At 47.7% G+C, this 24871-nt stretch overlaps 1 protein-coding gene across 1 annotated transcript in view; it reads right to left on the bottom strand.

Moving 5' to 3' along the window:
• Window positions 1–24871, bottom strand: part of kcnn1a (potassium intermediate/small conductance calcium-activated channel, subfamily N, member 1a) — a 34608-nt gene that overhangs the window by 2708 nt on the left and 7029 nt on the right. The window contains exons 2-8 of the mRNA XM_062482463.1: window positions 19822–20268; window positions 13512–13607; window positions 12144–12562; window positions 4621–4762; window positions 3358–3468; window positions 2741–2868; window positions 651–720 (exon numbers count right to left, since the gene is read on the bottom strand). Coding sequence (XP_062338447.1) covers window positions 651–720; window positions 2741–2868; window positions 3358–3468; window positions 4621–4762; window positions 12144–12562; window positions 13512–13607; window positions 19822–20268 — 1413 coding nt within the window. The remainder of the gene's footprint in view (window positions 1–650; window positions 721–2740; window positions 2869–3357; window positions 3469–4620; window positions 4763–12143; window positions 12563–13511; window positions 13608–19821; window positions 20269–24871) is intronic.

The following is a 24871-nucleotide window of genomic DNA, read 5'->3' as shown; positions in this document are numbered from 1 at the left end:
AGAGATATCATCTAGAGTTAGAGATATCATCTAGAGTTAGAGATATCATCTAGAGTTAGAGATATCATCTAGGGTTAGAGATATCATCTAGGGTTAGAGATATCATCTAGGGTTAGAGATATCATCTAGAGTTAGAGATATCATCTAGGGTTAGAGATATCATCTAGGGTTAGAGATATCATCTAGGGTTAGAGATATCATCTAGAGTTAGAGATATCATCTAGAGTTAGAGATATCATCTAGAGTTAGAGATATCATCTAGAGTTAGAGATATCATCTAGGGTTAGAGATATCATCTAGAGTTAGAGATATCATCTAGAGTTAGAGATATCATCTAGAGTTAGAGATATCATCTAGGATTGGATAGAGAGAACTCTTAACTCTTAACCCTAACCCAGTCCTGGGGATGGGAGGGTCTGGCAGGAAAAGCAAACATACATTAAAGCCAGAGCTTCAGAACCCTTTAAAAAGATACCTGCAGTGCAAATGCCACCCACATCAATGGCTACCATCCCTTTGAACAACCCCTATCATCATCACTCCCAGGCCCCCAGTCCCCCAGCCCACCAGCACCAGACCTCCATCCCAGCACCCCAGCCCCCCAGTTCCCTAGCCCCCCACTCACCCAGTCCTCCAGTCCCTGTCCTTACCTTAGCCAGGTCTACCAAAGTGTTGGCCTGGTCATTCAGCTTCCTCTGCTCCATCTTCACACTGCGCAGTCTGGGTGACAGAGAGAGGTAGAGGAGGAGGGAGGATAAAGGGAGGAAAAGGGGAGGAGGGAGGAGAGCAAATATCTGTAGTCAGGAGAGCTCTCTCTCTGAGGTGGGGCGGGCGAGAGAGAGCCTGCATGCATGTAGATCTGGTCATCGCCATAGCAACACATGCAAACACTAACAGAATCTATGAGTCAAATCAAACGGTTGAGTCTTTCAGAGTGTTGACATGCCCTTTGTGTGTATGTGTCTACATGTCTTTCTTAGACACATTCAGAAACACCAGTCAGGGAGACAGATCTCCATGAGTTTGCAATCGGGGACCTGTAGCTCTAAAACACAGATGTCTGGGCAGCATATCATGATGCATCATTGTGGGGGACTGAAACTGTTGTATCGGTCTTCGCTTATAATAACGCTAGTTACAGGAGCAGTGTGGTTCTAGTTACAGGAGCAGTGTGGTTCTAGTTAGAGGAACAGTGTGGTTCTAGTTACAGGAGCAGTGTGGTTCTAGTTAGAGGAACAGTGTGGTTCTAGTTACAGGAGCAGTGTGGTTCTAGTTAGAGGAGCAGTGTGGTTCTAGTTAGAGGAGCAGTGTGGTTCAAGTTAGAGGAGATATGTGGTTCTAGTTAGAGGAACAGTGTGGTTCTAGTTAGAGGAGCAGTGTGGTTCAAGTTAGAGGAGATATGTGGTTCTAGTTAGAGGAACAGTGTGGTTCTAGTTACAGGAACAGTGTGGTTCAAGTTAGAGGAGATATGTGGTTCTAGTTACAGGAACAGTGTGGTTCTAGTTACAGGAACAGTGTGGTTCTAGTTACAGGAACAGTGTGGTTCTAGTTACAGGAACAGTGTGGTTCTAGTTACAGGAACAGTGTGGTTCTAGTTAGAGGAGCAGTGTAGTTCTAGTTAGAGGAGCAGTGTGTTTGTTGTTAGAGAGGGAGAGTGAAGGTCACCCTAAACAGCCCAAAACAACAATAGGGAGACAGACATGTGGCCCAGACCGTGACCCTGGGCATGAGACTGCGATGCAGGATAATATAGCCAGGACACAAGCTATATTAATCAGAGATGGATGGACTGTGTTGGCCAGACCAGAACCTCTCACCAGACCAGAACCCTTAATCTGGATTCATTCATAACATGGGTGTAGATGGAGCACGGCCAGCATCCAGCATTTCATCAGGATTCATGCAGTCAAAGACATGGATGTAAAGGGAGGAGGAGGAGGAGAGGAGGAGACAGAGGGAGGACATAGAAGACTCAACTTACTTCTGAGCTCTGCAGTGAGAGAGCAAAACAAAGACAGAACACAGTACAGGTTTAAACCCACAACATTCACGAACCACTCAACCATTACACCTTCCACTGTAAGCACAGGGGAGGGAGGAGGGGGTAAGGTGGGGAGAGAGGGTAAGAGTAGGGTAGAGGGAGGACAGGGGGAGGGAGGGGAGGGGAAGGACAAGGGGGAGGGAGGGGAGGGAGGGGAAGGGGGATGGGACGGGAGGGGAGGGGAGGGGGAAGACAAGGGGGAGGGAGGGGAGGGGAAGGGGGATGGGACGGGAGGGGAGGGGAGGGGGAAGACAAGGGGGAGGGAGGGGAGGGAGGGGAAGGGGGATGGGACAGGAGGGGAGGGGGAAGACAAGGGGGAGGGAGGGGAGGGAGGGGAAGGGGGATGGGACGGGAGGGGAGGGGAGGGGGAGGACAAGGGGGAGGGAGGGGAGGGAGGGGAAGGGGGATGGGACGGGAGGGGAGGGGAGGGGGAGGACAAGGGGAGGAAAGTGGTAGGGTAGGGTAGGGCAGGGTAGGGGTATTATAGTGCACTGTTGATTAAGTTTACAACAATGTGTTTGTGTATTATATAGAGATGGAGAGGAAGTGTGTGTATCTTATCCTATTATAATTACAGGAAATAGTTGACAGTGGTAAAGGAAGTGACATTAGAAAAGTTTGTAATATTGAACAGTGCAGCTCATACAGCTGTAACAACTGAGGAGGCTGTAGACTGAGGCAGCAGGGAGGGAGACTCACTGGTGGATAGCCTGGAGGAACTTGCGTTGATGTTTTCGCACCTTGGCGTGGTCGATCTTCTTTACCAGTTTGGTGTGTTTGTATATAAGCCAAGTTTCCCTGAGTACATTGGCAGCTGTGTTCTTGACCTGACGACAATAAAAGAGCCACTATGAACCAGGAACAACATTCTCATACACACACACACGCGCACGCACACACAACATATTCACACTTGCAGACAAACACGTCTATTCTAATAATTCTTCCATCATTACTAAAATGGATCTACAGAACATTAGTGAGCTTCACTGTGACTATGCTGCCACCCATGAAAGGAACACCTACTCTGTGACTATGCTGCCACCCATGAAAGGAACACCTACTCTGTGACTATGCTGCCACCCATGAAAGGAACACCTACTCTGTGACTATGCTGCCACCCATGAAAGGAACACCTACTCTGTGACTATGCTGCCACCCATGAAAGGAACACCTACTCTGTGACTATGCTGCCACCCATGAAAGGAACACCTACTCTGTGACTATGCTGCCACCCATGAAAGGAACACCTACTCTGTGACTATGCTGCCACCCATGAAAGGAACACCTACTCGCTAACCCTAACCCTAACCTACTCGTTTGCAGAGCTGTGTGTCCATCATGAAGTTGTGCACATGCTTCTCAGCCTTGGTCAGCTCCAGCTTCCTGGCTACCACGGCAACCACCAGGGCTGTACATCCAGCTCCCTGTTGGACACAGACATGGTTAGATCACTAGAACTTGTGTTCAGGGTTGAAGCTTGAACCCCAACCCTGTTCATCCCTGCTCCCTTACCTGTGATGCAATCCCTGTTCATCCCTGCTCCCTTACATGTGATGCTATCCCTGTTCATCCCTGCTCCCTTACCTGTGATGCTATCCCTGTTCATCCCTGCTCCCTTACCTGTGATGCTATCCCTGTTCATCCCTGCTCCCTTACCTGTGATGCTATCCCTGTTCATCCCTGCTCCCTTACCTGTGATGCTATCCCTGTTCATCCCTGCTCCTTTACCTGTGATGCTATCCCTGTTCATCCCTGCTCCCTTACCTGTGATGCTATCCCTGTTCATCCCTGCTCCCTTACCTGTGATGCAATCCCTGTTCATCTCTGCTCCCTTACCTGTGATGCTATCCCTGTTCATCCCTGCTCCTTTACCTGTGATGCTATCCCTGTTCATCCCTGCTCCCTTACCTGTGATGCTATCCCTGTTCATCCCTGCTCCCTTACCTGTGATGCAATCCCTGTTCATCTCTGCTCCCTTACCTGTGATGCTATCCCTGTTCATCCCTGCTCCCTTACCTGTGATGCTATCCCTGTTCATCTCTGCTCCCTTACCTGTGATGCTATCCCTGTTCATCCCTGCTCCCTTACCTGTGATGCTATCCCTGTTCATCCCTGCTCCTTTACCTGTGATGCTATCCCTGTTCATCCCTGCTCCCTTACCTGTGATGCTATCCCTGTTCATCCCTGCTCCCTTACCTGTGATGCAATCCCTGTTCATCCCTGCTCCCTTACATGTGATGCTATCCCTGTTCATCCCTGCTCCCTTACCTGTGATGCTATCCCTGTTCATCCCTGCTCCTTTACCTGTGATGCTATCCCTGTTCATCCCTGCTCCCTTACCTGTGATGCTATCCCTGTTCATCCCTGCTCCCTTACCTGTGATGCAATCCCTGTTCATCTCTGCTCCCTTACCTGTGATGCTATCCCTGTTCATCCCTGCTCCCTTACCTGTGATGCTATCCCTGTTCATCCCTGCTCCCTTACCTGTGATGCAATCCCTGTCTATCCCAGCTCCCTTTAGCTTTGGATGTATGCAGTTGGCTCCATGTGGCCCAAGTTTACATTGAGATACCTACCATGATGCCGGTCAGTAGACACACCCCTTTGCCACAGTACGTGTGAGGGACCATGTCTCCGTAGCCGATGGACAGGAAGGTGATGGAGATGAGCCACATGGCTCCCAGGAAGTTACTGGTCACCTCCTGCTTGTCATGATACCTACAGGAAGGAAGAGAGAAACAGAGGAGGACAAACATCAGAGACACAGTACACCGTAACATGACCTTGCATGCTGGAGAGGGCCATGAACTAACACAGAAGGGTGGGAAAGAAAAGAGGGGGAATGAAATAAACATGTGCATAGTGTTTCACCTGTTTTAACATGCCTGGCTGAACAGCACACCTAGTGGAACCCAATCTACTGTGGGAACTAATGGGGAAACGCAATAGCAGGAGAGAAGAAGCACCAGATTCAGATCTACCTTTGATTTGTAGTTGTTTCTCAAGAGGGTGAATGAAGATACACATTCACTGGGCAAAGAAATATACATACTAGTGTAATGTAAACATGTCAATATCTATGACTGTATGTGATATCTGTAAAATAAAATTTGATTCTGTAGTGATGGTTATCCACTCCTCGGTCAAACATGTTTGTCCAGCAGCATGGAGCATGGATGACATGGCCCAGAAATGAAGCCTATTTAATTAGCATCAAATCCTCAGCATTCATATTACAACATTATGGGACGTGACGGGGATGACTGAGAACTTGTGGTATGGCAACAGTAGCCCCACATGGCCATTCACTATTCATCCGATATTATCAGATTCAATGTTCGATTAACATTGTGTTTTTTAAACAAGAATTGCTGACTCACGTAAGCAGACATACCTCCAAACATGTTTGCTTTAAAGAGACAGTGGATTTGTCCCCTCATAAGAATTGGGCTTCGGAATGCGCATTATCACTTCAAATATGTTGTATGCTGAAAATGGCTCTCAGCTCCCATCATCATCAACAACCAGGCTTCATAGACAAGCTTGTCAAAACCCAAAGCAGAAAACCGCATATGTCAACATTGATGAGGATGCCTACCCCTACCACAACCCTCCTCCCTCATCAAAGCTGTCCTGATACGGAGGTGTCTTGGAGAGGACCAAACTGAAAAACTGTTGAATCTGTTGTTCAGCTAATTAAAAGTTATTTCATCCAATCAAAAAAAGTTATTGGCAACACTGCCCAGTGACCCAGCATGTGGAATACAAAATGGCTGCAACAACTGGGCCTAATTAAAGTTCATACTGGATCACTGAGAGCAGAAGGTCAAACACAAAGACTAAACGTCTTTCATACTGAAGGTTTCTGAGAATAGCTTCTCCAAAACAGCTTCCTCTTGCTAAAGAAGTGACCATGCCCACAGCAGCCTCCTCGTCTCTGCTGAAACCCTGATCTGACTCAGTTTTGTTCATGCTCCAAGTCAGGGAACTCCAAACAAGAGGTCTTGTTAACCCCGACTAAGTGTGTTGATGCTCCTGGGCATGCAGAGAGGAAGTGCAGAACCATGCAGGCAGAACAAAGATGGCTGCGCCCTGCATGCTGAGAAGCCAGTATATTGAGAGCAAGGAGAGCGAGATCTAACCTTACAGACCCTGGACACATACTGCAGGAGAGCAGAGTGCATTGTGGGAGTTGTAGTTTTGTACAGTGTGTAATTTGTTAGTGGGTGGAATGGGGAAAGTTACAGGCTTAGTGTCTCTGACGCACATGTTTCCTTCCCTTCTTGCCTGCCTCAGGTACCAGGGACAGGCCTGACTCTCCTGCCTGCCTCAGGTACCAGGGACAGGCCTGACTCTCCTGCCTGCCTCAGGTACCAGGGACAGGCCTGACTCTCCTGCCTGCCTCAGGTACCAAGGACAGGCCTGACTCAGGTACCAAGACAGGCCTACCATCCTGCCTCAGGTACCAGGACAGGCCTGACTCACCTGCCTGCCTCAGGTACCAGGGACAAGCCTGACTCAGGTACCAAGACAGGCCTACCATCCTGCCTCAGGTACCAGGACAGGCCTGACTCTCCTGCCTGACTCAGGTACCAAGACAGGCCTACCATCCTGCCTCAGGTACCAGGACAGGCCTGACTCTCCTGCCTTACTCAGGTACCAGGACAGGTCTGCCTCAGGTACCAGGACAGGCCTGCCTCAGGACAGGCTACACATTCCCAGACTCAGACTGGAGGCACTCAGAAGGTTCTCAAAGGATTTTTTCAGATTAACTGTTCCCTCTTCAAGGTGAGACGTAGAGACATGAGAGAAAGGCTTTTTCAAATAATGTTTTTATTGTACACGTATATTCTTTTAATCTTAAACCAATATCTATGAAATGACACTAGTATGAGGTTAAATTACAACAGAGTTAGGTATAAGGTTCCTCTGTGGTTTAGGGTTACACTGTGGTTTAAGTTTGGGATTCCACTGTGGCATCTTGGGTTAGGGTTCCACATCTAGACCAATTTGTTAACTTCTGGTAGAACATCCCTTAGTGAAGGCTTACTTTTCAAAAGCAGAATATGGTTGATGTCCGCTATATGTATTAGGCTGTCTTGACTAGTAACCCTAACCCTAGTCAAGCTCAGGAGAAACACACTGTAAAATCATATTTAATTTTTTTGAAAGCTCTCAATATACCGTATTGAGTGTTGGCATGGAGAAGAGCTGGCACCACTTCCAACCTACACAAGATCACCTTTCACATCCCCAGACACAGCCAACACTATAATAACCACTACAACACTACTGGGCATCGAAACTAGGAATCAAGTATTTGTGACTACTGTAGGACTACCCTCCCAAGTCCTGCAATAGAAATACCCTCCCAAGTACTGCAATTAGGAATACCTTCCCAAGTACTGCAAAAAGATCAGTGTGTTATGTCTGTGTGTAGTAGCTATGACAGCTAGGCTAAGTCCTGCTGCATTCTGTGGTTACTTTGCACCATGTGGCTGAGCGGTGAGGGAATCGGGCTAGTAATCCGAAGGTTGCCAGTTCGATTCCCGGTCATGCCAACTGACGTTGTGTCCTTGGGAAAGACACTTCACCCTACTTGCCTCGGGGGAATGTCCCTGTACTTACTGTAAGTCGCTCTGGATAAGAGTGTCTGCTAAATGACTAAATGTAAATGTAAGATCTGAGCCTTGATTTCTGCTGCCCTGCTCTGTGTATACGCACTGTTTTGTAAGATATTTAGGATAAAAGTGTAAAATGAATTAAATGTGTTAATATATGTTTTTACTGAATTCATATGTCTCCCCGTCCGGGTGATCATGGACAGACAGGTGAAACTCAGCCACAGCAACAAGTTAGGTTCAACAGGTGAGGTTTAGCCGCAGCAAAAAGGGTTTGGGATGTCTTCACTCTAAACTTCTGAACAATTACATTGCACGTCGAACCAAAATGCAAAGCTAGAGCTTCAAATACATTCTAGTAAAAGTAGTTAGTAGATTAAGCATGAACTAAACTAAACCAAGTATCTACTTGATGTTGGATCTCAGATAAGCACATGCAGTAAAGCTCAGAGCCCTGACACCCCAACCAATCTGATGACAGAACAGAGAGACCTCTCATAATGTCATGGAAATACAGGACAAATCCTGGTTAACCCTCTCTATCTACTGTGCGTCAGGGTTCCATCTGCTGGGGAGGAAAGGTGTCATCCCCTCACACCTGCTACAGGGTTAGGGTTGGGGAAGCCATAGGTATACTGCTAGAGTCAGGTGAGAAACTACCGTCTCAAGTAGCCTTGAAGTGTTTAATTTCAGCTGGAGAGGATGTGAGTTAGATAAAGAATAGAGAGAGGGAAGGGGGGGTGGCGGAGAGAGGGGGGAGAGAGAGGAAGGGAGAGAGAGGAAAGGGAGAGTGGAAGATGAGGATGATGAAGCTAGGGACGGGGTGGGGGGAAGGGAGGGGGAGGGGGGGAAGGGAGGGAGGGGGAGGGCAGTAGAGAATACAATACACCAATTTTTCTTACAGTGTTTATGTACATCTGTTTGGACTTATATTGGTGCAGCACTAGCTTAGATCTCATGTACATCTGTTTGGACTTATATTGGTGCAGCACTAGCTTAGATCTCATGTACATCTGTTTGGACTTATATTGGTGCAGCACTACCTTAGATCTAATGTACATCTGTTTGGACTCATATTGGTGCAGCACTAGCCTGCACCCTGCACACCCACTAGCTTACATCTCAGCCAGCATGCCATGCCAGGAGGGTCAGAGGTTAGGGGGTCAGGGTTAGGGTGTCAGGGTTAGGGTTAGGGTCAGAGCCAGGTCAGGAGGCCATGGTGTCAGGCTCAGGGTCAGAGCAAGGGTCAGGGTGTTAGGGTTAGGGAGTTTAGAAAACAGCCAGCATGACTGATGTTGACAGCAGGTACATGTCCCAGAGCATCAGGGACTGTTTGAAAACAAAACATTTGATGAACCACACCTCCGGTCCTCCCACCAAATCTCATGTAACCTCACTCCCACCCAACAAGGTGACTTCCTGATGGATGGGAGCCCAGCTAATCACAGTATGTGCGATTCTGACATCACTGCACACTCAAACCTAGCTGTCTGGAGACACAGAGTCTGCTTCACAGTCTCTCAGGGGTCAGGTTAGGGGTCAGGGGTCTGGTTAGGGGTCAGGGTTCAGGTTAGGATTCAGGGTCAGGTTATGGGTCAGGGTTAGGGTAATGTGTTGTCCTTCCTGCATGTGCTTAGACAAATTAAATAAAAAATAACCTAAACAATGTAAAAAATACAACTTGGACAAATGACTAGACATTTCTGAAAGCACTGCATGAATATGTATCTGAGATTCAACAGGCTCAGTCGAGATAAAATGAGACTGGTTGGAAGTGTGTGAGAACACGTTATTCAATCAGTCCGGCCAGAGACCTGATGGGATGATAGTGTGGCGGAGGACGAAGGAGAAAGAAGCTTTTGTTCCTCAGCAAATCTCTGAAGTAGATGCTAAGAGCAGCTACACTATGGATCTATAACAATTGCATCAGGCAGCGGAATGAAAACAGAGAAGGTCCCTCAGGCGTGCAGTCAAGGTGACTTGAAGGAGTTGCTCCATTTTAGCACAGTCTCTTCCCTTCGTCCTTTTATTCCCCCATCCCCTCCTCTGCCTCTTTCCTCTCCTCCTCTTCTTTCCCTCCTCTTCTCTTCCTTCACCTCCTCTTTCCCTCCTTTTCATCCTGCTCCCCCTAGCCCCAACCTCCTCGTCCTCCCCTTTCCCTCATACTCCCTAGCCCCAACCTCCTCGTCCTCCCCTTTCCCTCATACTCCCTAGCCCCACCCTCCTCGTCCTCCCCTTTCCCTCATACTCCCTAGCCCCACCCTCCTCGTCCTCCCCTTTCCCTCATACTCCCTAGCCCCACCCTCCTCGTCCTCCCCTTTCCCTCATACTCCCTAGCCACACCCTCCTCGTCCTCCCCTTTCCCTCATACTCCCTAGCCCCACCCTCCTCGTCCTCCCCTTTCCCTCATACTCCCTAGCCCCACCCTCCTCGTCCTCCCCTTTCCCTCATACTCCCTTTCCCCTCCTCCTCTTCCTCCCCCACCTCCTCCTTCTCTCCCCCAACCCTCCTACTCTATCGTAGCCCCACCATAATGTTTCCTTGTCTCATAGCCTCACCATAGTGTCTCCTAGCCCCACCATAGTGTCTCCTAGCCTCACCATAGTGTCTCCTAGCCCCACCATAGTGTCTCCTAGTCTCACCATAGTGTCTCCTAGCCCCACCATAGTGTCTCCTTGTCTCCTAGCCTCACCATAGTGTCTCCTAGTCCCACCATAGTGTCTCCTAGTCTCACCATAGTGTCTCCTAGACTCACCATAGTGTCTCCTAGTCTCACCATAGTGTCTCCTAGCCCCACCATAGTGTCTCCTTGTCTCCTAGCCTCACCATAGTGTCTCCTAGTCCCACCATAGTGTCTCCTAGTCTCACCATAGTGTCTCCTAGACTCACCATAGTGTCTCCTTGTCTCCTAGCCTCACCATAGTGTTTCCTAGCCCCACCATAGTGTCTCCTAGACTCACCATAGTGTCTCCTTGTCTCCTAGCCTCACCATAGTGTCTCCTAGCTCTCTCACCAACCCCACCCCTCCATCCCCCCTCTCCCCTCCCCTCCTTCTGTCTCATCCCCTCCCCCCTTGCAGCAGTAGTGGTACCAGCTCAGTGCAGAATGACAGGGTTCCATGGCTGGAGAGAGAGAACTCACATGGCATCCCTAGAGAGCAGCGTAGTGGGGAAATAGAAAGTAAAACAAAACATTATGCACACCACACACACAAATACACACACAGACCTACACACACATACCAATACATACACACATATATAAACATACACACAAACTATTAGACATTGATACCGACACACACAAACACACTCAAACACATTTACACAAACTATTAAACACAAACTCAAACACACGTTTGGGTTTGGAGCTCACACTTCAGCTGAACTACCTTCCTGTCATGCATTGTGTGAGTGTGTGAGTGTGTGTGCGGTGTGTGAGGGTGCGGTGTGAGTGTGTGGCGTAATTGTGGGTGTGCAGGGTGCGTAAGTGAATGAGTGAGTGAGTGCATGAGTGTTTGAGTGCATGAGTGTGTGTGTGTGGGTGCGTGAGTGTGTGAGTGTGTGTAAGTGTGTGAGTGTGTGTGAGTGTGTGAACGTGTGTGTGTGTGTGTGTCTGAGTGTCTGAGTGTCTGAGTGTGATTGGAACAGCAACTGTACTGGCCTCAACACCAAACCCCTTCAACAAGCTCCTAGGATGTGTGGTTCCTGTGACACTGCTTATCAGGCTCTACATGATTAACCTGGGAGATACACACATACCTGCGGACCCTATGAGGCTGGATTAGTTAAACTAAACACCAATAATACTCTTTATTTGGGCCTTTCAACTGCTGTGTAACTGCAGCAGTTCTGATGGCCCAGATGAAGCAGTGCTCCGAGGCAGAGAGGAGCAGCCCTGAGCAGGCTGGTGTCTGAGGCAGAGAGGAGCAGCCCTGAGCAGGCTGGTGTGGGGGGGTTAGGGCTTGGTCGCAGTGGGGTTAGGGGGGTTAGTCAGGTGTTAAAACAGGAAGGGTGGGGTCGGAGGCAGCAGTGGGGGGAGGAGTAGCGGGGACAGTAACAGACTGGTGGGGAAACTTCAATCCCCTGACCTTTGACCCGAACCCATCTGACCCTAACCCTGTGGACTCTCCTCCTCCTCCGCCTCCTATCCCTCCTCCTCTCTTCCTCCTCCTCCTCCTCCTTCTCCTCCTAACCCTCCTCCTCTTCCTCCTCCTCCTAACCAAAAATAAACAGTTAATAAACAGTTATGCACTCAAATAAACAATTAAACACTCATGAAAAATTTAACCAGGAGGCCTCGCCCACTGGAAGCTCTAACCCTAACCTCTACAGTGATAGGGGCTCCTTCGGTACGCAGGAAGGTGTATGGGTGGCTTTGTGTGTATGTGTGTGTGTGAGGGTGTGTGTGAGGCTGTGTAAGTGTGTATATAAGTGCGCATGCGTGTGTGTGTATTTGTCCCTCCCCTGCATCCTTACCTCTCACAGACACGGACGGTCCAGGCAGCGATGATCCAGGAGGAGATGGAGAACACCAGGAGCACCGTCCCAGGGCAGATGGTCATCAGCGTCTTCATCACGAAGCGTGTGTTGAAGTTAATCTTGTTGAGCGCCCCGATGCTGCGCGATGAGGCGTCGGTGAACAGTTTGCTGTGCAGCAGCATGACCCTGCCAATCAGGTACAGCCGCAGGAACATGGGGATGGAGAGGATGATGTCCACGTCTGCGTCTGCCACGGAAGGGGTGTAGGTGAAGGCCAGGCGGGCCGTCCAGGTGAACACATACTGGCCAGGGATGGGGTGGATGGCACACACCAGCAGCTCCAGCACAATGAAGAAGATTCGCTCGTACGTCATGGCGATACGCCAGTCATCTGCTCCATTGTCCACCATGAACAACTGGGGATGAGGAGGAGGGACGAGGAGGAGGAGGGAGGAGGAGGAGGAGGGAGGAGGAGGGAGGAAAAGAAGGGGAGGATGAACAGGAGGAGGAAGCAAAGGAGAGGGAGGGAGGGGGTGAAGGAGTAAGACAAGATGGCTATACTATATTACTTCATACTACCCTCTGCATAAGGTGTAGGTGACGAGGTGGGAAAGTGAGGAGACGAGGAGATGAGGATAATATGGAAGGCAAGGAGACGAGGAGATGAGGATAATATGGAAGGCAATGAGACGAGGAGATGAGGATAATATGGAAGGCAAGGAGACGAGGAGATGAGGATAATATGGAAGGCAAGGAGATGAGGAGATGAGGATAATATGGAAGGCAAGGAGACGAGGAGATGAGGATAATATGGAAGGCAAGGAGACGAGGAGATGAGGATAATATGGAAGGCAAGGAGACGAGGAGATGAGGATAATATGGAAGGCAAGGAGACGAGGAGATGAGGATAATATGGAAGGCAAGGAGATGAGGAGATGAGGATAATATGGAAGGCAAGGAGATGAGGAGATGAGGATAATATGGAAGGCAAGGAGACGAGGAGATGAGGATAATATGGAAGGCAAGGAGACGAGGAGATGAGGATAATATGGAAGGCAAGGAGACGAGGAGATGAGGATAATATGGAAGGCAAGGAGACGAGGAGATGAGGATAATATGGAAGGCAAGGAGATGAGGAGATGAGGATAATATGGAAGGCAAGGAGATGAGGAGATGAGGATAATATGGAAGGCAAGGAGATGAGGAGATGAGGATAATATGGAAGGCAAGGAGATGAGGAGATGAGGATAATATGGAAGGCAAGGAGACGAGGAGATGAGGATAATATGGAAGGCAAGGAGATGAGGAGATGAGGATAATATGGAAGGCAAGGGGATGAGGAGAAAAAATTGTAGACAGTCTCACCTGTATCTCCCGGGCGTGGTACATTATTATAAGACCAAGCAGTATAACAGTGGAAAGACTGATAAGGCATTTCAGTGCAAATGAGTACGAAGATTCCTGCGGACAGAAGACAAGACAAAAGACATTGTTTAGACACATGGTCAGTTGACATCTGGTCTTCCTTTATGCATCAGGACAAAAAATAAACTGAAAGCACTGACACTTTGACATGCTGGGGTATTCCAGGTAGCAGGTTTAGTGAAAACTTTGAGTTGTTTAACCCTGAAAAGAGGCATACTCCGAGGTTTCCGTTCCAGAAAGAGAGGTAACGAAACCTTTTGGTAAGTTTCCATGGTAACTTACTCCGTGAAACTAACCTGCTCGCTAGAAGGTTTTCCATGCCAAACTCTGCGTTTTTATCTATCCCCTCCCTCTTTCTGAGCCTGATAGCGTTGGCAGACTAGGGATATCCTTTCCTGGTTCAGCCAACCGATCTCGAACAAAATGTAATTCGCTTAGTTATACGCCGGGAGAGGATTTTAAGACTGCGATTCGATGTGCTTTAATTCCCTGATGAATAGGTTAACGTTACCGTTTCCCGTCACAATCTGTAATGTATTTTAGCAACATTGTCAGCCCTTAGGCCAACATCGCTAATGTTACTCGCCGTGGACGTGCACTCAGAACTGACCAAATGCTTTTTGGCACTGAAATAAAGACAAATAATTGAAATTGTATTTGGTCTTCTTCATTGCCTACAAATAGAAATCTAACAATGAGTATGTTTATTGGCTATTGTTCCTATAATTTACATGATTCACCTGTGACCATGTATACCATCCTGTAACTGGTGTTTCAGCAAATCTATTTCAACATTGTAGGGGGTCAATATTGGCCAAACAACTGAAACTAATTCCCCTATGGTTTGAAGGAAGATGGGAAACTGAACAGTGTATTAACATTAACCAAATAATGCCAATACCAATGGAATTACAGTTATTCGACTCTATGGGTTAAATCAGAGCAAGAATGGTCAAAGTAAGGTTAAATAATATAATAATTTAATCATATTGCAAATGAATGAAATCAATGAAGGTTAACTCTTACCTACTCTACCATGATTATTGTAAACTAGAGATAGAAAGCAAGAGGTTAGGAAGGAGGAGTAGGACAAGCCAGAGCTGAGGAGAAGGTCTCAGGAGATCAAGAATCCACAGATGCTTCACAATTCCTTTTATACCCAAAACAACTAATAACACCACAATCTTGACCCTTACTTATCAACATGACTAGCAATGCCACAGTAAGTTACACAATGATGTGTGAGAGCAAGTTGAGACTCCATCCAGTAACTCCAGATTTTACCATATGAGAGGTGGGGGCAGGTTGATAGCCTTACAAGATCAGCCTTTATTCTTCTGTAGTACACCATCTCTTGGTCAAAATAGAAATTCAGAAAATTCAACAATTAATATTGATATAGATTATTGTTTCTACAATTAACATCACCTGTTACATGCGTCCTCCTGTAACTGGTGTTCCAGTAAATCTTTTTCAAGATTATCCTTTATTCTTCTACCCTAAGTAGGCCTACACCATCTCTTGGTCAGTTTTTGGCAATTCTTCATGAGGTGCAATTTGTACAACTCATTTACTTGTAACTGGGAATACATGGGATTGCATTACATTTCACAGTTCCACATGCAGAATTCACCTGCCATTAAATGAACATATCACTGTATACTGCATCCATGCTCTGTTCAACAGGATCAGAATGTGCAAATCGTTTTTTATATTCATTATTCTCATAGTCAGTGTAACTGACAATTCCACACAAGCCTGTAAATAAAAGTACATGGGGAGAGAACTACCAGTAGCTACCATACATAATTCTCTGCATCCATTTTCTGCGGCAGCAGTCAATGTCTCTTCGTCATCTTAATCATCATCGTCATCATCCTTTGATTAAAATATTAAGCAAATTACCAGAACTGCATTTTTCCATCTACGTAATATAGTCAATATAGCCAAAATACAAAAATTCCTGTATTTTGTAGCAATTCAATGAGGGGATCCCTCATTGAATTGATCCTCCCAAGGTTTCTTCAATTTTTTCTCCTGCAGTGGGTTTTTCTGGGAGTTTTTCCTTGTCTTCCTTGAGGGTTTAGGTTGGTTGAGGGGCAGTTCTATGGGCGTATGTGAACCCCTCGACATGCTTGCGTGTAAAAAGGGCTATACAAATACATTTTGATTTGATTTGATTTGAAAAGCAGTCTGTTGGGGGAAACTGCTATTACAAGTTGAAATAGGCACCAATTGATATTTACTTTGTATCATGTCGATATATGATTAAAACCAAGGTGACTTCGAGGCTACAATCACAAGCGTATAGCTTAAGCAAAATATGTCTTACCTGTTTGTAGTATGTTTTTAAATTTAATATAACATTGAACATGCTATTTTATTAAGTCTCACACTTTTTCTTCTGTAATATTAACGGTATGGACTGGCTATTACATCAAATGTATGCATTGACTTGGCAGTTTGTCTCCCACGCCAATTGTATACGCTGCTACAGCCGTGTTGCTTTTTTCCTGTAATATGTGCTCAGATTGAACACGAAATAAAACTTATATCTGAAGTGTGGTGAAGTAGGACAAGGTTTTTTGTTGCTGGGTGCCATGGTTGATCCCAGTATCGGAGCTCCATTGATGTTGGCTTTTAATAGTTCTCATGCGCGCGCTTAACTCAGAGTTGACGTACTCCGAGTTGAGTTAACAAATTCAAATCAGCTTTTCTGGAACCGAGTTTTCAGAGTTTCCAATTTTAAAGTAACTCAACTCAGAGTTCAGGGTTAGGCTCAGAGTTTGTTAAACCCGCTACCTGGAATACCCCCCTGGTGACTTGGTGACTTGAGTTGTTTTGTCTTTCTACAAGAGGAAAGCCAAACAACATGTCCTCTAGGAAGGGGAGTGGTGTATAACATGTATAACATGTCCTCTATGGAGGGAGTGGTGTATAACATGTAAAGAAGAGGGGCATATAACATTTATAACATGTCCTCTATGGAGGGAGTGTTGTATAACATGTCCTCTATGGAGGGAGGGGTGTATAACATGTATAACATGTCCTCTATGGACGGAGGGGTGTATAATATGTAAAGAAGAGGGGCATATAACATGTATAACATGTCCTCTATGGAGGGAGTGGTGTATAACATGTCCTCTATGGAGGGAGGGGTGTATAACATGTAAAGAAGAGGGGCATATAACATGTATAACATGTCCTCTATGGAGGGAGTGGTGTATAACATGTAAAGAACAGGGGCATATAACATGTATAACATGTCCTCTATGGACGGAGGGGTGTATAACATGTAAAGAAGAGGGGCATATAACATGTATAACATGTCCTCTATGGAGGGAGTGGTGTATAACATGTAAAGAACAGGGGCATATAACATGTATAACATGTCCTCTATGGAGGGAGTGGTGTATAACATGTATAACATGTAAAGAAGAGGGGTGTATAACATGTATAACATGTAAAGAAGAGGGGTGTATAACATGTATAACATGTCCCCTATGAAGAGGAGGGGTGTATAACATGTATAACATGTCCTCTATGAAGAGGAGGGGTGTATAACATGTATAACATGTCCTCTATGAAGAGGAGGGGTGTATAACATGTCCTCTATGTGGAGGTGAGGAAGTCTTGCGCCAGACAGAGCCTTTGGGTTTGTGTTTAGGGGCTGGATGTCTTGGGAAAAAGGCACGGCTCAGTGCATGTCCCCTCTGTTGGGATGATAAATCAGTTTAATGTCCGAAGAGTAAAACCTGCTATGGAAATTATGGCTGCAATCGCATTCCCGATTCCAACTACAACAACAACTGGAATCATTGCTCATAATCATTCTCAGAGATAGCAGCGGCCATAACTCAGGTTGTTGAGAGTGACAGGACATCTAATGGGTTGAAGACGTATTGATGTGTTTTGAGGGAAGAATGTGTAAGTTATCCAGAATATCAACCATTACATAGACCAGTCACACCTCTACACACACACATACGGTGACAGGCAGAGTGTATTTTTAGATCATTTAGATTGCTTTGCCCCCAGGTCTTTGCTAGTCAGTCTAATGGCTGACTGCTGGATGGAGGACCATGTAGAATAACATGGAGTCAACTAATGGACAAGGATATACAGCCACCAAGCTCTGTCTTTTCTCCTCCTCCTCCCCCCCCCCTCCCTTCTGTCTCCTCCAACACTAAATGTGTCTACTGTGACTAGGTTGTCATGTTTGCAGAAACACTCTTTTATATTATCCATAACACAAGACACCTGACACCCCCTGCCCCCTCTGCCCTCCTACTGAACACCTGACACCCCCTGCCCCTTCTGCCCTCCTACTGAACACCTGACACCCCCTGCCCCTTCTGCCCTCCTACTGAACACCTGACACCCCCTGCCCCCTCTGCCCTCCTACTGAACACCTGACACCCCCTGCCCCCTCTGCCCTCCTACTGAACACCTGACACCCCCTGCCCCCTCTGCCCTCCTACTGAACACCTGACACCCCCTGCCCCTTCTGCCCTCCTACTGAACACCTGACACCCCCTGCCCCCTCTGCCCTCCTACTGAACACCTGACACCCCCTGCCCCTTCTGCCCTCCTACTGAACACCTGACACCCCCTGCCCCTTCTGCCCTCCTACTGAACACCTGACACCCCCTGCCCCTTCTGCCCTCCTACTGAACACCTGACACCCCCTGCCCCTTCTGCCCTCCTACTGAACACCTGACACCCCCTGCCCCTTCTGCCCTCCTACTGAACACCTGACACCCCCTGCCCCTTCTGCCCTCCTACTGAACACCTGACACCCCCTGCCCCTTCTGCCCTCCTACTGAACACCTGACACCCCCTGCCCCTTCTGCCCTCCTACTGAACACCTGACACCCCCTGCCCCTTCTGCCCTCATACTGAACACCTGACACCCCCTGCCCCTTCTGCCCTCATACTGAACACCTGACACCCCCTGCCCCTTCTGCCCTCCTACTGAACACCTGACACCCCCTGCCCATTCTGCCCTCCTACTGAACACCTGACACCCCCTGCCCCTTCTGCCCTCCTACTGAACACCTGACACCCCCTGCCACTTCTGCCCTCCTACTGAACACCTGACACCCCCTGCCCCTTCTGCCCTCATACTGAACACCTGACACCCCCTGCCCCTTCTGCCCTCCTACTGAACACCTGACACCCCCTGCCCCTTCTGCCCTCCTACTGAACACCTGACACCCCCTGCCCCTTCTGCCCTCATACTGAACACCTGACACCCCCTGCCCCTTCTGCCCTCATACTGAACACCTGACACCCCCTGCCCCTTCTGCCCTCCTACTGAACACCTGACACCCCCTGCCCCTTCTGCCCTCCTACTGAACACCTGACACCCCCTGCCCCTTCTGCCCTCCTACTGAACACCTGACACCCCCTGCCCCTTCTGCCCTCCTACTGAACACCTGACACCCCCTGCCCCTTCTGCCCTCCTACTGAACACCTGACACCCCCTGCCCCTTCTGCCCTCCTACTGAACACCTGACACCCCCTGCCCCTTCTGCCCTCCTACTGAACAGTTCACTTACCTTGAGGCAACGGGGGACGGGTTGTTTCCATCCTTATTCTTTAAGTATAACCTATTTTAGAGTTCTCTTCCCCTGGAACAGATTTCATGTTCCAAATGAGGGGGGCTGTCACTGTCTTGGTGTGTGGGGTTGCATCAAATTCCCCTTTTTTGCTCTGTTAAATTGCTGCACCAGTCCACACTTGACCGGTGGGGATCTCATTCTATTATGACTGTAACTGTTAGCTGCTCCTGGCATTCTCTAATCCCTGCTCTCCTCTCTCTGTCCCCCCCCCACACACATCCCTTGTGGTGTGGGGGGTTTGAGTTGTCAGCACCTGCCTGGTCGTCGGTCAGCCAACGCTGGACCTGGTCGCGAGTCTCCCGGTCCTGTCCTACATCTATAAAGTTGAATAATGGATTTTGGTGTTTTAAAAACCCATCGACACTGTATGACTATGTTTAGCCTGTGTTCTGCTCCTCTCTCTCACCAACCGTCTCTGGAGGAGGGGATCCCTCTCTGAATTGCTCCTCCCAAGGTTTCTTCCATTTTTTTCTCCTGTTGAGTTTTTTGGGAGTTTTTCCTTGTCTTCCTTGAGGGTTTAGGTTGGTTGAGGGGCAGTTCTATGGGCATATGTGAAGCCCTCTGTGACATGCTTGCGTGTAAAAAGGGCTATACAAATGAATTTGATTTGATTTGATTTGACTTACCTTAGTATAAACCCCCCAGGACAGCTCAGTCTCTGTTACCATGACGACAATCCCGAACATCCCGAAGATAAGCGCGTAGTCGCTCAGTCTCTTGCGCTTCTCAAACAGCGCCCTCCGGTGTCCCAGCTTGTAGCCAATGTCCTTGTTCTTCTTCTGGGGGGCCCCGCCCCCCTCCCTGACCAGGCTCTCATTGGATGCCTTGCTGGGGTCCTCACCGTTGCCCTTGGAGATCACCACCTCCAGGCCGGAGCTGTGCAGTGTCTGCAGGGGCTGTGTCTCGGCGTCCAGCTCAGCCAGGTGGCGCCCGGAAGACGCCACGCTCCCCAGGGGTCTCACCACGCCGCCATTGTACTTACAGGTGTTCATGGCTATCTGGGGGATGCGGCCACTGCTCTGGGACAGGGAGGGCTGGGACCCCGCATGGCTCTTCTGCTGCTCAGGAGCACCCTGGAGGGGTCAGGGGCAGATGTTGGACAGGTCAGGTTACTTAACTCAAAAGAAAGAAAACCAAAGACACCATGTGGCAGTCCAGTCAGTCTACCTGTCCCTTGGTCTTGCAGACGGTTACATTCCCCTAGTTCAAGGCACAGAAACAACTGCAATGTGACGGGTTTTCATATTTGTAATCGATGTGCTGGCACTCAATTACTTTTCTATGGAAGCCAGATTCCAAAGTAATCCTTGGACCTTGGTAACACTACCCCTCACAATCCGAAAGTACTACCACCTCACAAACAAACATATTCAGTCATCCTTGATAAGACTAAAGGCCGAATTATACTTCTCCGTTTTTACGGAGACGGACACAGGGAACGCCCTCTCCGACGAGGAAATCCCTCTCCGTGCCCTCTCCGAGCCCCTTGGAGAGCTCTACGTGCACCTCCTGATTTTCCTGACTATCCGTCTGTCCGTCCGTCATTTTACGGATACCCCTTGGCTGTGATTGGTCCGTATTAAGAACCGCTTGCGGCGGGGGCGGGGTTGTCGTGATAAACAGGACGAACAGAATCCTTTTACTGCCATTGCTGTAAGTTTTTACAATTCATATTTCAGCTAAACAGTACATGTAAATCAGCATCTGAATTAAAATGTGACGAGAAATGGGCAGTGTAGTTGCTGAAAATGTGCGTATTTTATTGATGAAACGGCTAATTTGTACATTTGCTCCGACTTCTCGATAACCTAGGTAAATAAACACTCGACGACGACTTACAAAAAACCGTTGCGCCACATACTCTTTTGGCGGTGAATTGTTTTCAGCACCCACAGCCTTCGGAGTACTATAAATTCAACCAATCCGTCCGACTCCGTCCGTCCGTCTGTCCGTAACGGAGTCGGAGAAGTATAATTCGGCCTTAACAACTCACACCCCTTACAATCCAAAAGAACTAGGAGTCATCCTATGTAGCTTAAAGGGCCAGTGTGCTAAATTCATAGTGAAGGACTGAACTTCTGGAATCCTGCTAATTCATATCTTCAGGCCATCACAGGGTTAGGGTCAGAGTTAGGAACATAGGAACTGGACAGCATGCACCACAACCTCTTCTACCCTCCTCTCCCCCTACCCTCCTCCTTTCCTCCTCCTCTCTTCTCTCTTCCTCTCCATCTCCAACTCTCTTCCCCGTGTCCTCCTTCTCTTCTCCTCTCCTCCCTCCTTCTCCCCTACCCTCCTCCTCTCCTCCCTCTTCTTTTCTTCCTTTCCTCCTCCTCTCTTCCTCCTCTCCTCTTCCTCTCGTCCTCCTCTCCTCCCCCCTACATTCCCCTCCACTCCCCTATTTCCCCTTCCACACCCCTCCACCTCCCTTCCTAACCCTCACACAGCAAACACTAACCCTGACCCTCACACATGCTCCCATCCAGGACATGGGCCTTGCATGGCATCTCCGCCGCTGTCGGTGTGTCAGTGCATACATACATTTAGTCATTTAGCAGACGCTAAATGACATACATACATACAACCTTCGTAGATCTATCACACGGAATGAACTAATAAACAGCTCTGGTTTGCAGAGTGAGGAAGGGAGGAAGAGAAAAAGGGAGACATGCTGGAGACAGAGAAAGACAAAGAAGGTAAGAGAAAGGGAGGGAGGAATGCAGACAGATAAAGACACACAGAGAGTAGAAGTGAAACAAAGAGAGTAAAACATGGAGATGCTGTATGGAGATTTGAAGACTTTGTTTCCCTCTGCCTTCATAACATCCAGAATGACACATCTCTACCTTTATTCTAATTTGGAGGAACAGGTGCAAATCTTTAGACTGATAATCAGCCTTACAGTCCAAGACAGCTCCCAGCAGGTGCCAGAGCTGCGAGTCCAAAAGGGACATCAGACATGAAAGAAGACATATCTCCTACTGTGTCTCCTACCTGTCTCCTATCCTGTCTCCTTAACCTGTCTCAAACCTTAAGCATAGCCAGGCGTAGCCATGTCAACACAGGCTGGCCCAGTAAACAAGAACGTCTCTATCTCCATCAGTCTCTCCCTCTGTCTTTTTCCTTCTCTGGGCCCATTAACTACTTTAATTTCCATATCAGGCATACTACCCTCTGTTCTACTTCACGAAACACAATATATTAGAAATGGCAGGAAATTACCATCCCTCCCCCACTCTGCATAAGAGCCTCCGGCCTTTACTGCCCCTCTCCCCCAGTCCTACCCCACCATACCTTACTGCCCCCTCCTGACCCTCCTCACCTCCCAGCCTGGGGCCACAGTCTGATAGGGTTTTAAAGAGCTGTTGTTCTGAAAGCCTGAGGGTAGTTTCCTGTCTGTATTTAAAAGGTTTTTCACTTAAGAGCAGAAGGGAAGTATAGGGTTAGGGTTAACCCTAAGGGAAGTATCGAGAAAGAGAGAAGGAGGAGGACACGGCTGTTACCAGGGAAGAAGGAAGAGTTAACACAAAGAACGCCAGGGCTTCCATTAGGGGTTAAAACTCAGAGGCACTTTCAGCTGAACAACGACAAGCACCACTTCAATATACTTTCACACGCACCACGTAAATATACTTTCACACACACGCACCACGGAAATACTCTCACACACACAGACGGATGCACACAAATACACACACACACAACAGCCGCCCCAACAGCATCCTAGCATTTATCCTTATTTATGTTGTCCTTGGTGCTGGGGGGTCATACAACTCCATAAACTTTTCAACCTCCAGAATTTATATAATGTTGTCCATCTCCTTGAATTTCTCTAACTGATTTTTTATACCGACTTGGGGGGTTCTCTCTCGGTATGTGAGCAAAATGTTAGCCTATTAAAATCTTAATAACATGGTTTTTTATTCAAATATATCAACTACTGTAATGTTGTGTATTTTATCCTTCTGCAGCCGATTTCTCAAGCGTCTCCCGAAAACATGCGACCAACTGCCGAAACAATCGCTACAGAGCGCGAGCAATCGCAGCCCTTCGCAGCCTGTGGCCGGTCCAATTTGATAACATGGGCGCTGAACGAAAACAGGCGGCACTTCCAGGCGCTTTGCAGCTAATCGCAGCGCTTCGCAGCCAGTGTGTCCCAGGCGTTAGAGTTTTTTCCAATCGCTCACACACAAAAATGTCAAATAACACACAGTTAGTGAAACCTGACACTCAAGGAGCAAAACAGCAGCCAAGATGTGCACAACTATAAGCACATTCTCAGCCTCACAGTATTTGCAAAACACTACACACAGGGCCTCATGTACGTACATTCGCAAACGTAGCGTTATTAGCGCCATGGCCAACCCACAGATTGCGCACGCTGTGATACTTAAGTTTACGTCGTATTTACGAAACCTGCAGGTCATCGGGTAATCATCGCCTTTCTCCGCCCAATATAGGCCTACCGTACATTGTGAGCATTTAAACGCGCAATTGAATGGGCCTCCTTCTCTCTTTCTATCATGGATCAGCCACCAAAGTCAAAACAGCGATGACTGTTTGAAGTGATCCTGATGCCAATATTTGTAATATAGCGAGGAGTTTAACAACTGCTGGAATGCAATGTGAACGCTGAGTCGGAGATTCAATGTCATCTTTGATTTATTCCATTACCTGTAATATTGCATGGCTGCTTAATCTGTAACGCGTAATGATTTTGTGTACCCAACTCAAAAAGTGTGATCCTTGTGGCAAAAATCCTTTGGCCTCTGTTTAGTTTAGTTTATTTAGTTTATTTTTTATAGGGACAGTGCACATTAATCAACGTTTCAGTAAAAGTGCCGGTTTTAGCCACTCGGCTCATTTCACGCAGTCCCTGGGCAGGTTATTAAAAACAGTTACAATACAAACAATTATTAAACAATGATCACATGCAGGGCAACAGGACAAGCACATAGCACACAGATAGAGCAACATAGAACAAAAAGCTTTGTCTTGCTCGGGTTAGGGCTGCCATTTCACCAGGAGGCACATGCGCATCCGGGTTTACGCCTGCTTTTAACAGGCGGAGAATTTTCACCGCAAAATAGAGGTGCGCTTTCACAGGCGGTTTTTGTAGGCTACATACCGCGGAATACATAATTAGGCGCACTTTACGCATCCCCTCCCATTTCTTTATGGGAAACTCCCACTTTCCCCTTGACCTTCCGGTGAATGCATATGAATGACACGGAAAAGCGCAATTTGCCATTTTCAGTTCCCGTGACAGGCAGTCTGCGCTTTTATCGCAGTGCGGCATGTTTGTACATACCTCGCCATGCTTTTACGCGCAAATTGCGAAACAAATACGCCTGAAGTGGGCGCAAAAGCGTTAGTACATGAGGCCCACAGTGTTTGGCAAATCACTAAACACACTTTTCTACATTAGACACAGAAATATAAGATTCTGTCACTTACGTAAGTGTCCTTTTTCATTGTATAGAAGCCTTAGTGCTTTGGTGGACTCCATCATGGCCCTGGCTAGATCAATACTGTTGTCTGACAGAAGCTAAACACAGAACTAAGATACATTATTGACCTGACATAACTTGGCGACCAACACAGAAATTACCAACTTAATGAATGTGGATCATTTGTTAAGCAAAGCGTCTATGAGGGAGCTGCGCTGAGAGTTAT

The sequence above is a fragment of the Osmerus eperlanus genome, chromosome 16 (assembly GCF_963692335.1).
Source record: "Osmerus eperlanus chromosome 16, fOsmEpe2.1, whole genome shotgun sequence".
NCBI classification, from domain to species: domain Eukaryota; kingdom Metazoa; phylum Chordata; class Actinopteri; order Osmeriformes; family Osmeridae; genus Osmerus; species Osmerus eperlanus.
Note: the sequence above shows the minus strand (reverse complement) of the source record. Positions and strands in the feature narration are given on the sequence as shown.